Source organism: Arachis hypogaea, chromosome 11 (assembly GCF_003086295.3).
Source record: "Arachis hypogaea cultivar Tifrunner chromosome 11, arahy.Tifrunner.gnm2.J5K5, whole genome shotgun sequence".
Lineage (NCBI taxonomy): Eukaryota > Viridiplantae > Streptophyta > Magnoliopsida > Fabales > Fabaceae > Arachis > Arachis hypogaea.
Window position 1 is genome coordinate 136,472,045 of NC_092046.1, and position 13,845 is coordinate 136,485,889.

The 13,845-nt window shown below is 31.0% G+C and overlaps 2 protein-coding genes across 2 annotated transcripts; both read right to left on the minus strand.

Moving 5' to 3' along the window:
- Positions 1–370: 370 nt before the first annotated feature.
- LOC112724083 (cysteine proteinase inhibitor 1) lies at positions 371–736 on the minus strand. The gene has a single exon (XM_025775361.3). The coding sequence runs from the start codon at positions 734–736 to the stop codon at positions 371–373; it is 366 nt and encodes a 121-aa protein (XP_025631146.1).
- An 11,864-nt stretch (positions 737–12,600) lies between these two features.
- Positions 12,601–12,963, minus strand: LOC112721902 (cysteine proteinase inhibitor 1). The gene has a single exon (XM_025772923.1). The coding sequence runs from the start codon at positions 12,961–12,963 to the stop codon at positions 12,601–12,603; it is 363 nt and encodes a 120-aa protein (XP_025628708.1).
- Positions 12,964–13,845: the final 882 nt, after the last annotated feature.

The following is a 13,845-nucleotide window of genomic DNA, read 5'->3' on the forward strand; positions in this document are numbered from 1 at the left end:
AAATTAATCTTAATTTAATTAATCTTAAAAATTCATCCAATAAGAAACAAAAAACAACAAGACTAATTAAAAATTATTAAATGCATTCACACATGCATTCACTTTTTTTTAGAAAAAAAAAGTTAATATACAACCGACAGAATCGATTTTTTCACTAAGGCAATTAAGTTTTTATTTTTAATTTATGGAGGACACTAGGACAGTGTGTGAATCACTGAATTATTAACATAATATAATAACAATAATATATTGAAAGAAAGCATAATCGTAATCATAATCATAGTATGAAATTTTAGTATATACTATCTTTACATAATGAGGATATAATTATATAGAATAATAATATAGTAAGAGATACATGCATCAAGCATCAATCATGAAGAGGGCGGAAGGAAATGAGCTTCCTTGAGTTCTGAGAATTATTCTCAAACACAATGGCCTCGTACCTACTACTGAGGCCACCGAATGTCGACAGGAGGAGGCTGTAGTTTATGCCGCCAGACACCACCTGTGTGTAGCCGTTGTTGATCTTCACCAACTTGAGATGGGCAGCAGATTGCTTATTATGCTCTGTCACAGCAAATTGAGCGATATCTACCACGTGAGGGTCGTTGAGATTTTTTATTGGGTTCAAACCATCGGCGATTAGTCCTCCTGAAGCTTCCTTATGGGAAGCCATGGTGGCAGTAATGAAGAGAGCAAAGAGGAGGCAAAAAACATAGTATTCACGTCTCATTGTATTGAAATCGGTAGAATGTAACCGTCGACCTTTTTTTTTTCCTCGTCAAAAGGTTTCAGACTGTGACTCGTGAACTTGTGAATTGTATATTTTATTGTAATATCAACTTCCATTTTATAGCTGAAGAATTACAGAGATTTACATCGTAATAGTACACGCAGAAGATTTGGTGGTCAAATTTAAATAAGATAGTGCATTATAAATAATTAATTATTGAAAAAATATAGATAGACCATGATAATATTAAGCAATGTGAATAATAGATATATTGGATGTTCAATTCAATAAGTATGTAGATGATTAATTATGTTCATTATTTTTAATTGGATGATTATTTCTTTTAATTCGATTTACTTATGCATAGTTAATAATCACTGAATATTTAATTCATTAGGTGTGCAGATGATTATTCTAATGTTAAAATTTAAGAAGTAATTTAAAAGTGGAGTATTTTTTTACTTTATCCAATCAGTTCTAGAACCTATTATTTACAAAAATCATTATCCACATAACAAAATCTTTAATTATTTAATGAGAAATTCAATAATGTTACCGTCAGTTTTTTTATGATTTTAGTCCTTATTTGGCTATTATAAATATTAATGATCATTTATGTGTATTAATTATCATTTAAGTAAGCAAGATAGTGCATCATAAATATTAATTATCTTTATAATAATTACTTGTTGACTGAAAACGCTTATTGGCTAGTACGTAATGAATGCCACTATGAGTCCGTTTTTTGATAATAAACACTACTTTAATGAGTTTTTTTTTTTCTGAACAAATATATACGAATTTTTTATTTTATTAACTAAAAAATAATTAAATACACAATTAATTTTGTAATAACGGTATTTTTTTATAAGTATTAAGATAAGAATAGTTAGTATATAAATAGTATTTTTTTATTAGTAATTACTTTGCATTCAAAATTATTATCTTTAAAAATTACAAAATTTTGTATTGTGTTTGATAAATTAAAAAAAAATCATGTATTTGTTTGTAATTATAATTTTTAGAACTGATTTATATTTATCAAAATTAAAAAATCTAATATAATCTTACATTAATAAATATCAAACTTTACTTTTATATTTATATCCATTTATGTTTTTATTTTAAAAATTATTTTAATAAAAACAATTATTTATACTTGTACTTATTAAAAATTATTTTTAATTTAATTTATAAAACATAAATGCTATAATTTTTATAAAATCATCTTTAAAAATTAACTTTAAAAAATACCCTCAAAAAGTATTTTTTTATTCTTTAAACATAAACAATAAAATAATTGTTACTATAAAATTTTACAAAATAATAATTAAATCTAAAGTTTAACAGTTTTTAATATTAAAACATATAAAATAATGAGTAAAATTATATGTATTTTTAAAATAGAATAATTACTCATTAATAATATTAAATAGTTTAAATTTCAAATAAAATATTTAAATTATACTTAAAAAATTCAACTTTGTCCATGAATATACACTGTTTTGAATATTTAGAATAAAATTTTGACATGATTCCATCTTCATGAAAAAGTAGACTTTATAAAAAAATTTAAATAAAAATTATTAATAATAAATGAGATTACTATAAATCATATATGTATTAACTTTTATAAAGATAAGACTTATAGGTCCAAAGTGTAATTTACAATATTTTGTATTTTCTTACAAAAGAGAGGTAATAAGCTAAAAAAGTAAAGAAGAAGACACACAATAACCTTCATCGATATTATTTTATCATTTAATTTTTTAAATTAGAAACAAAATTAAACACGTAAATAATATAATTTAAACATTGAAAAGACTCAATATGTTAAGAATTATGATAAATTAATTTATATGAGATAAAAATGATAAAATTTATAATAAAAATTATAAATATTTAAATACGAACAAAATAAAAAGTGTAACATCCTAATATTCAAATCCTTATGCTCGAATCATAAGTCAATGATATTACGGTGGTACGACTCTCAAGTGAATTTTTAATATATAAATATAAGTATAATTGAAAGGATATTAATCGAGAAGCATGAAAAGAATAAAAATAAAATCGCGAAGTCGTATCACTCACGAAATCGACAACTTAAAAGATAAAACGTGAAGTCGAAAGCGATATACAGATGAATGCATAAAGGAGAGTAAGAGAAGGATAGTATATAGATATATAACATAAGTAAATAGCCACTAGTCGCGACCTGCGAAGTTTAGGCCGGCTAGAGTACAGTATGAAAGTAGTTGACAACAGTATCTCCTAATCTCTCCCAAAATAAACATGAGAGCATCTATAGGCACGTTCAAAAGAGTTCAATACATAATATAAGCTTTTTCAAAATAAAGGTAGAGAGATTCTAAACAAAATATAAAGTAGAGAATATAAAGATCTTCGCCATCTCTCAGATGAACCACAGCTCACTTCTGAGCACCTGGACCTGTATCTGAAAAACAAGAGATATATACGGAATGAGAACCCCCGACCCATGGGTTCCCAGTACGATAAAAGTGCCAAATAAATACAATGCATTGTAATAAAAACTCGCTAAGCATCCTAAACTTCCTTTCACCAAATATTTACCCTATGTTCTCGCTAATCCATAAATAGGCAACTGTCATAAGGGAATGCTAAGTCTAATTCTTATTTTTCATGCTTCTCAACTCTCTCTAACTTTCCAACGAATCAGAATCAGAGTCATAAACAAAACCATCACCAGTTATTCTGTCTCAGCAATCCTATATTAATACATCATATCCTCACCTGGAGCAAGTGAAATCACTTCATTGCGTCTACCCAGTGAGCTCAAATTATCTCATTCAATAATCATCATCATTATTCAATTACGTCATCAACTCATCTAATCAAAAACAGCCCTTAGCATCCACTGACACCAGCATGAGGGACCTCTCAGTTGTACAAACACAAGCAATACAGGCAAGTAATACACAATTAAAGTACAAGTAGAACAAGTAGCACATAATCAGGTGATATAGCATATATGATATAGCAATCCAAAATAAATAGGCAAACTCAAACAATTCAAACATATGCAATGATGCATGCCTGTCCTATGGCTGACGAGTCTCATCTGTCGGTTATAAAGCCAACCCGACAAGTCCTAGTAGCTAACCATTGGACTGTCCCTCTGTCGTGCATCCCTAACTCGAGTTATTCTCAATCATAAACATGATCATAATCATAATCATACAACAACCACACTGATGTTTATCCACGGGACGAGCTCATTCGAAACTTTCACAGTGTCTGGCCACACTTACGACATAGGGTCAGCAGAGTATCGAGTCTCAACCTGGAGCACGTGGTGGCTAGTCATTGCTTTCATCCAGGGAAACTCGTATCTCAAATAATCGTTTCACATTCATTCATAACATTCCATAATAATTCATCATGACCATATCGTCATTTATACATCACATGATTGCACATTTTATATATCACTCATCATAACTCGGGGCAAGTGGGACGAAACCACAACCCTTGCGTCCATCCGGGGAGCCTCTATACTAACCAACCTGGAGAAAGTGGGACGCAACCACAACCCTTGCATCTACCCAGGAGGTACGTTCTCATATGCCCAGGAGGAACTAAGGAGGGGATCCTAACCTCCCACCATCTCTCTGGGGGCAATTTTACAATACCAGGAGGAACAAAGAAGGGGATCCTCACCTTCCTTCATCTCTCTGGTGTTGCACTTCCGAGAAAGAGAGCTCAATATAAAACAATCATTTAAAGCCATATTTTCATTTCCAGCCATAAATCAATATTTATCATAGCCATCCGGCTGATGGCATAACCCATAACCAGCCAATAATCATTATCAAATACAGCCCTTTGGCTCACGGCATACACCGCACTTCCATCATCACCCTCAGCAACCCATACAGTCATCATTAATCATAATTCATCATTAATTCTCCCCTTACTTCGTCCACAAGTTAGCACATCTCCTAGCCTCTTCCCATCGCTAGGCATACTATAAGTATTTAGGACATAAAGGGTGAGAATGGAAATTTAGAAGTCTGAAATTTGGCTTGAAAACTCAAAATCAGCTTTGGGGTGAAAACAGGGTCACGGGTGCGCGTCGCCCATGCGCACTCGTGGAAAGCAGAAAAGTTATAGTGACGCATGCGCATCGTCCATGCGCACGCATGGGAAGTAGAAAGGTAGCGCGACGCGTACGCGTGGGTGCGTTTTGTGCTCCTCACACAAAACCAACAACATACCAGCACAACTCTCTGGAATTTCTATTGGGAACTTGCATCAATACATTGACGCGTACACGTCGGCCAGGCGCACGCGTGAGAGGGTGAAAATAGTGAGTGACGCATGTGCGTCGACCATGCGTGCACGTCGGAGTACTTTTTACTAAAAATTTTACTAAGTTAAAAAGCTGCAGAATTACATTTTCATACCCCAAACTTCCAATACACATAACTTCTTCTACAAAATTTTTTTTAACCATTTCTGAACCGTTGGAAAGATCGTTGAATAAACTTTCAAAAACATCCAATTTTGAAGAATTCCAAACTCCGTGGACCGAGTTACGGACCGCAAAAGTTGGTCAAAAATCAGTTTTTACCCAAAAATAGAAATCACCAATTTTTCCAATGTTCACAAGCCAAATTCATCTTCACTCATTCAAATGACCACAACCCAACCACATTCACATAATTACACTCAACCAAAACCAAACCCACCTCATCTACACAATTTCACCCAAAACTATCAAATTTCACACCTCAATTCCTCAAACCTTATTATTTAATAATCAAACCAATTATTCACACATTCAATATCTAAAATTCATCCAATCTCTTATATCATCACACAATACACACATCAATTACCTTCCTTACCTCTTTTAGGCCTCTGGCCCAAGGTTCACGGCCTCCGACCCAAATTCACAATTTAAATGCATATTCTACAAACCAATATTCATTATCCAATTCATCAAATCCTCAACACACCAAACATACAAATTCACACAATTCTCAACCCAATCATTAATTTACATTACATATCAACTATGCATATTCGTACCAACTATTTACACAATAATCCTAGGGGCATCTAGCCTAGGAATTCTCATTACACCACACGGTACTTAAATGAAACTTAAATCATACCTCTTGTAGCCAAAATAATTGAGCTTCTTCTTGAGAGTCTCCACCAACCCTTAGCTCCAAGCTTCACCAAAGCTCCTCAAGCAACACCAACCTCCCAATTGTGCACCAAAATCACCAAATACACTAACATAACCAATTTCACATATATACATTAACCTAGGGTTCATAAAAATGATAAATTACAAGGGTTGGAGGGTTCCTTACCTTAACCTATGAAATTTTGTGATGAATATCACCAATGGCTAATACTAGAGCACCCCTAAACAACCAAAATCACAAGATTTCCTCAAAACCCAAACTAAATTCAAAATACAAGGAAAAAAACAGAATTGGGTAGAGGAGAATTAAATACTCACCACAAAACTTAGATAGACTCGAAGAGGAGGAGAAGAGCGATGCGTGACCACAAACGGCTCGTCAATCGGAGTTCCGTAGCTAAGTTATGGTGATTTGAAGTTGGAACTAGGATTAGGTTTTCTCCTCTCTTCTCTCTTCTCTCAATTTCAGTCCTCACCCACTAAATGGGAGTTGTGGCTGCTGAATGGCCTTAAATTAAGGCTTATATATGCTGGGCTTGGGTCCACTTGGGCCCAATTCATTTGGTTTAGTCCATTGGCCTAATTTTGGGCCAAAACCTTTAAGATTAGCGCTTTAAATCGCATTTTAAATATTTCTACCTTCCCTAATTACAAATCCTAATTTCTTAACCTTAGTCACTTATAATTAATTTTCTCAACTGCAGTACCAGACAGATCTCAGTCGGTATTGCCGATCAAATTTTCAGTGCGCATTTTTATTCAAAAAACTATGTTTTTCGACTCAGAAAAATTCACTGAGTCCAAATATCATATTTAAATTATCAAATTTTGATTGATAAATTTTCTAACCATATTCGCTCCTATTTAATTTATTATTTAATTAATTACGATTTGACCGGATTTTACAAAAAGAATAAAAGAGATCGAGTACAATAACGAATAATAATATTTTATAGTTTATACTAAAATCAAAAGAGTAAAAATAATGCATCATAGAAGACAAAAATATTACTGAATGAAAGAGCAATAGGTAAAAAAATGATATTACCTTCTAGTATATATGATTTTTTTATGATAAATAAGTTATGAAATATAGAAATAAGTAAAATAAAAAGGAAAGAACAAAATTGTATTTTTTTTAATAAATTGAAAAAATATTCATGATCATATAATTAACAGTAGACATTGATGAACCACTATTTTATGACTTATTTTGTATTGAATTGAGTGGATTTTGTCAAATATTCTCACACTTATTCATATAAATTGCATGTTTTTAAGATTCCTTCTTAATTTTGAGCTATGATTGAAATTATGCTTCCTAGGCCTTAAAAATGTTAATTTTAATCCTCTCTTATTACCATTTGATGCCGTGATTCGTGTGTTAAGTGATCTCAGAGTTTATAGGGCAGGAATGGCTTAGAGGATGGAAAGGGAGCATGCAAAAGTGGAAGGAGCACAAAGAATTAAAGAGTTAAGATGCTGGTACCGACGCGTACGCGTGGCTGATGCGTGCGCATGACCATGAGCTTCGTCCACTAATGCGTACGCGTGACTGATGTGTACGCATGGCCAGGTGCAAAGTTCAACGACGCGTACACGTGGTTGACGCGTACGCGTGACAAGGCGGCACGTGTCTCACTAAAGTGAAAACGTTGGGGGCGATTTCTAGGCTGCTTTTGGCCCAGTTTCAAGCCCAAAAATAAAGATAAGAGGTTGGGGATGGAGCTGGGACATTCATTCGGTCATTCATTTTTCACACATTTTAGTTTTAGTTAGATGTACAATAATTCTAGAGAGAGAAGCTCTCTCCTCTCTCTAGGTTTTATGGTTTCTTCTTTTATTTTCAATTCCTAATTTCTTCTTTTAATTTCTCGTTATTACCTCTTTGCTTTCTTAGTTTTATATGTTGTTTCCTTTACTTTGTTGCTTTATTGTTCATAAACTCCTTGTTGATTCCAATTTTCTTTTAATGCACTTTGAGGTATTTTATGATTATTGTCGCTTTCTTTAATTTGTTGTTATTGCTCGATCTCTTGCAATTGTTAGTTTTAGATTTTACTCTTTCGTGTTAATTTTCTATGTTTTTATTTTGTGCCTTCCAAGTGTTTGATAAAATGTTTGGTTGGATTTTAAATTAGATTTTTGTGTTCTTGGTTTGGATTGAGTAATCTGGAAACTCTTGAATTGTCAAAGTCTCTTGTTGATTGGTGATTGAAAGTTGCTAGTTGGCTTGAGTTTCACTAAATCTAGTCTTTGATTAGGACTTGTGAACTCAAATTGATTTTACTCACTTGACTTTCCTTCAATTGTTAGAGGTTAACTAAGTGAGAGCAAAAAGCAATTACCATCACAATTGACGATGATAATGAGGATAGGAATTCCAATTCTCAACCTTTGCTAAGACTTTTCTTAGTTGTTAGTTTATTTTCTTGTTATTTACATTCTTTGTTCATCATTAAAAAACCCAAAAATATACAACCCATAACCAATAATAAACACACTTTTCCTGTAATTCCTTTGAGAGACGACCCGAAGTTTAAATACTTCGGTTATTTTTATTGGTTTGCATTGTGACAAACAAATCAAACGTTGACCGAAGATTATTTGTCAGTTTAGAACTATACTTGCAACACGATTTTATTGAGAAATTCTAGACCAATGATTTTCCTCCGTCAGACATATAACTATTGAACAATAAATTGCAAGAAAATATTAATAGAAAGGTAAAATACTATTTTGGTCCTAACATCAAATTCTAATTTGATCCCTAACATTTCAAACATTCTATTTCTGTCTCACAAATTTTCAAACAGGTTTAATGTGGTTCTACCGTTAAATTTGACACTAATAATTAAAGGAATGAGTGACATAAGCGTTAATAACGTTACTAGTTAAGTTATATCTTTTTCTATATGTTAGAAAAATATAACCAAAATCTTTTTGTAACACTTCTTCTGTTCAATTTTCTTTTTATACAAAATTCCAAATCCTAACAATCAATCATCAACACTTCAAAATCAAAGGAAAAACTTTTATATCAGTGATCGTTGGCGGATTGATTTTACTTACATACTAAAATTGAATGTTAGTGGCTCTTCAATATGTGAATTGTTTGTATCAAATTTAATGATAGGACAATATTGAACCCAATTAAAATTTTTTTAGAATTGAAATAGAACGTTTAAAAATTTTTAGGATTGAAATAGTACGTTTAAAATGTTAGAGACCAAATTAAAATTTGACCCAAATATTAGAGACAAAAATAATACTTTCATCTTAATAGAAATATTAGATTTTATATTAAAATTAAAAAGTAAATAATGAATAAAAATCTAAAATTTAAAATTAAAATATTTAAGATTAAAAGAAGAAAATGAAAAAAAACTTATAGTAAACAATGATTCACATATATATTAACGTAAGAATAAATTGAATTAAATAACATATATTGAAATTAATTAAATTGAATAATTGATATAATAAATTAATTATAATTATTTGGATCAATAAATTAAGTTAAATAAATAAAAAATATATTATAAATTTATCATGTAAAAATTATAATATTTTTAAAAACTATTAGCTAAAATACGTAAGACAAAAAAATCAATACAAATTAAAATAAAATTAGTTTATTTATCTTAGTCAAATTAAATAATTAATATAATTGATTAGTTATAGTTAATATAGTAAAATAAAATATAAAATATTTAATATTTAATATTTATCTTAATCAAATTAAATAAATGATTAATTATAGTATTTTTAAAAATTATTAGTCGAAATACATTGGACGAAAAAATTAATACAAATTTAAATAAAATTAGTTCATTTATTTGAGTCAAATTAATAATTAATGTAATTAAATAGTTGTAGTTAATATGATCAAAATAAACATTAAATAATTTGATATTTATTTCACTCAAATTAAATAAATAAATAATTAATTAATATATTTAAATGAATCAAATAAAATAAATAAAAAACACCTTTAAAAACATGCCAAATCAACTATAACATTAATTAAAAAATACAATTTTAATAATATATAATAAATTTTATATTTTATATGAGTGCAGGTTGATTTGATTATTGATTATTAAAATTCTAAAAATCAAACCAATTGTCAAATTGCTCTAATTACTAATTCACTAGTTGAACCAAAATAACTATTTTATAATAAAATAATAAATAAAATTATAAATAAGTACACAAAAATATCAATATATTCTAATACAAATTTTAAAATATACAAATTAAAGTACAACAGGAATCAAAATTTAAAATAAGCATGTTAATGGAAGTATGGAACTAATCCACCGAAGATTCCAATCAATCTCACCAATTTGTTCAAGATGCCAAGTTGCTGAGGAAATCATCTTGCACTGTCCCTTCTTTTGTCCCGAATCGGCACCAGCATAGTACTGTCCCCTATAAACTTAGATGTTGGAGAGGTGGTCCAACTGAATTTTGCTGAGTGGTGGAGTAGAAGACTTGAAGCTGATAGAACAGAGAATGACAGAAGGGAGAAGATAGAGTATATCGCTCTTTTATGTTGGAAATTATGGAAAGGGAAGAATGAATTTATATTTGATCAGAGAGAGAAGTTGGTCTTAGAAATTGTGAAGGCCACCAAGAAAATGCATCAAGAAATTTTGAGAGCTCGAATTTTTTTACTATAACCTAATGTTGTTGTTTCACTTCTACCTTTCTATTAAGTGTTTTATTTTATCACTGAAATGTGATGTACGAGAGAATCCTTTTTTGCTTTATTTAATTCTTTAATGAACATTTGTATTCCTTATATTATTAAGTAATGCAAATTTACTTTTTGAAAAAAAAAACACGTTAATTAAATTAAATTAAACATGTGAATCTAATAATGGAAAAAATCCATTCTAAATTTACAATAAAATGCAATCAACTCAAGGTCCAATGTGTTAAAATGCAATCAAAGTTTAATTATGTATAAAATTTATAATATTATATATTATAAAATGACAAAGAATAACCACACAAAAAAATTATTTATTAATTTAATTGTGTTTTAATTCCTAAATTTTTTATTTTTATCAGTTTAAATTAAATTTATTATACTAGTATTTTAAAAATAAAAATAATTACGACAAATAAATAAATAAATATTAATAGAAAAATCTTATTTTGGACGTTAGAAAATTTATGAATGACCAAAATAAAGAACAAAAATAAATTTTGTTTATTGGGCCTATAGTATGAGCCCAAATGCTAACATTTTTAATTCTAGAGGCTGGAATTCCTTGCTGGTCACTCGGGATAGTGTGTCCTTCACGTCCGAGGTCACTTAGGCGTAAAAGTCAATAACGTTCGGAGCCGGTGGTCGCGCCATACTTACAGTGGGGGCACTACTCAAGTTAACACGGGAGATTGCTAGCTCGGAAAATAAACAAAATGGATCTATGACTAAATATATCGCTGATATATGACACCTACGCCAATACCTAAAGTCTGGATTCACTATAAACACCTGAATGGTATTCCCTAGCAACTATCTAACATGGAGTATACTTATTCAAGCAAGCATGAACCAAAATGAAAACAGAAAATGGCGTGCATTACGAAAACAGCGATGACAGAATAGAATAAGAAAGCAATGGGATAAGCAAAAGGAGAATGAAGCACTTACATGGAAATATGCAGGAAAGAGGTAATAAACAAGAACTACACACTGAGGTTCTCTTGTAAGTAACCCAAAAAGTGAAGCGATGAGCAAAAGCGGGACAGAGAGCAAATGAGAAGGTAGAAGCAAATGAAAAAGGTGGTGGTTTTGAGGAAATCGGAATGGTAACCGTCAAAAGAGGAAGCGCGAAAAGACAGGGGTACAATGGTCTTTTCTTCTAGGATTTCAAATCAATCATTACGAGTATTAAATGTTTAGCGCAAAGGTCGAAGCGACACGTCAAGCTACGCATGGGGGCAAAACACGCGTGTAAAGTCGCGTCCTTTACCAACGGGCTCCCGAACTGTAAGGCGCTCAACAGGAGAAGAGGCGAGCTACCTTAACGCGCCAATCACCTCCGTGATTAACGCGTTGGGAGCACTGTTCCGACCCGGCCCAAAAGAACCAAGAGTCTACGGTCGGGCGGTTAGCCGATCCGATTATTTGTCATACCCGAACCGAGAGGTGACCCGCACGTCACCTCCCCCTCCGTGTGAACTTGGACAGCTGGAAAGGAAGCTTCCAGGAAGCAAGGAAGGTCTGGGCATGCGGGACCCACTAAAGTACAGACTATATAAGGAGAGGACCCTATCCCTCCCCCAAGTACGTCACTCACTTTATCCTAAACTGCCGCTACTTGTACGGACACTAACTTGAGCATTGGAGTCTTTGCAGATGGCAACACCCTCATCGTCTGCTCGGAAGAGTCTCGCCCTCTTGCCCTCCGAAACCCGTTGAAGCCAAGTATCCAGCCACCCACCAATTCTTGAACTCTTTAACACCAGACTCGCTTCGGACCCGAGAAACCGAACAGAAAGAAAGCATAATCAAAATTATAGTATGAAATTTTAGTATACTATTTTCGATTTATTTATTCCCATACAAAATCATAAACTTTACATAACCAGGATATGACTATATAGAATAATAATAGCAGATAGTAGCAGATACATGCATCAAGCATCAACTAAAATAAGGGATGAAGGAAATGAGCTTCCTCGAGTTCTGAGAATGATTCTCAAACACAATGGCCTGGTATTGTTTAGTGAGGCCATCGACTGCCAATAGGATGATTTTGTAGTTTATGCCGCCAGACACCACCTGCGTGAAGCCGTTGTTGACCGCCAACAACTTGAGAGGGTCATCAGATTGCTTATTATGCACTGTCACAGCAAATTGAGCGAGATCTACCAGGTGAGGGTTGAGATTTTTTATTGGGTTCCAACCACCGGCGATTAGTCCTCCTGAAGCTTCCTTACGGGAAGCCATGGTGGCGGTAATGGAGAGACCAAAGAGGAGGCAAACAACATAGCATTCACGTCTCATTGTATTGAAATCGGTATAATGTAACCGTTCACTTTTTTCTTTCTTTTTTTTTTTCTCGTCAAAAGGTTTCTGTGACTCGTGAACTTGTTAATTGTATATACTATTGCAATATCAACTTCCATTTTATAGCTGAAGAATTATAGAGATTTACGTCATAACGGTACACGTGGAAGATTTGGTGGTCAAATTTAAGTAAGGTAGTGCACTATAAATAATTAATTATTTAATGAGAAACTCGATGTGTTAAGTTTTTGAGGAGTGGTAGGGGTATCAATTTTTATATAGGTATTAAGAATATTTAATAATAAAAAATATATTTAGTATATAAATATTAAGAATATTTTTGTGTTTGATAAATTATAATTATATAGGTATTAAGAATATTTAGTAATAATTCTTAATATATTAAAAATATTATTTATATTCTAAATATTTTTAATACTTATATATAAATATTAATTATTTTGTATTTAAAATTATTACTAAATATATTTAATTAATTATTTTATCTAATAGTGTGGGATTATTCATTTTTTTTTGTTAGTTTTATAGACTTTTTCTAAATTTTTTATAATTTTAGTTCTTATTTAGTTATTATAAATATTAATTATTATTTATGTGTATAAATTAAAAAAAATACGAATGGTATTAATTTATGTATATAAATTTTGATAAATATAAATATAATTTATATATTTTTTGTGTGTAAATACTTATAAATATAGGTATAAATTAGTACGATCATGTATTAATCCAAAATCATTTGTATAAATTCTGTAAAATATGAATATAAATTGTATTAATTTATATGTATAAATTCTAACAAATATAATTTATATTAATTATTGTATGTAAATATATGCAAATATAAGTATAAATTAT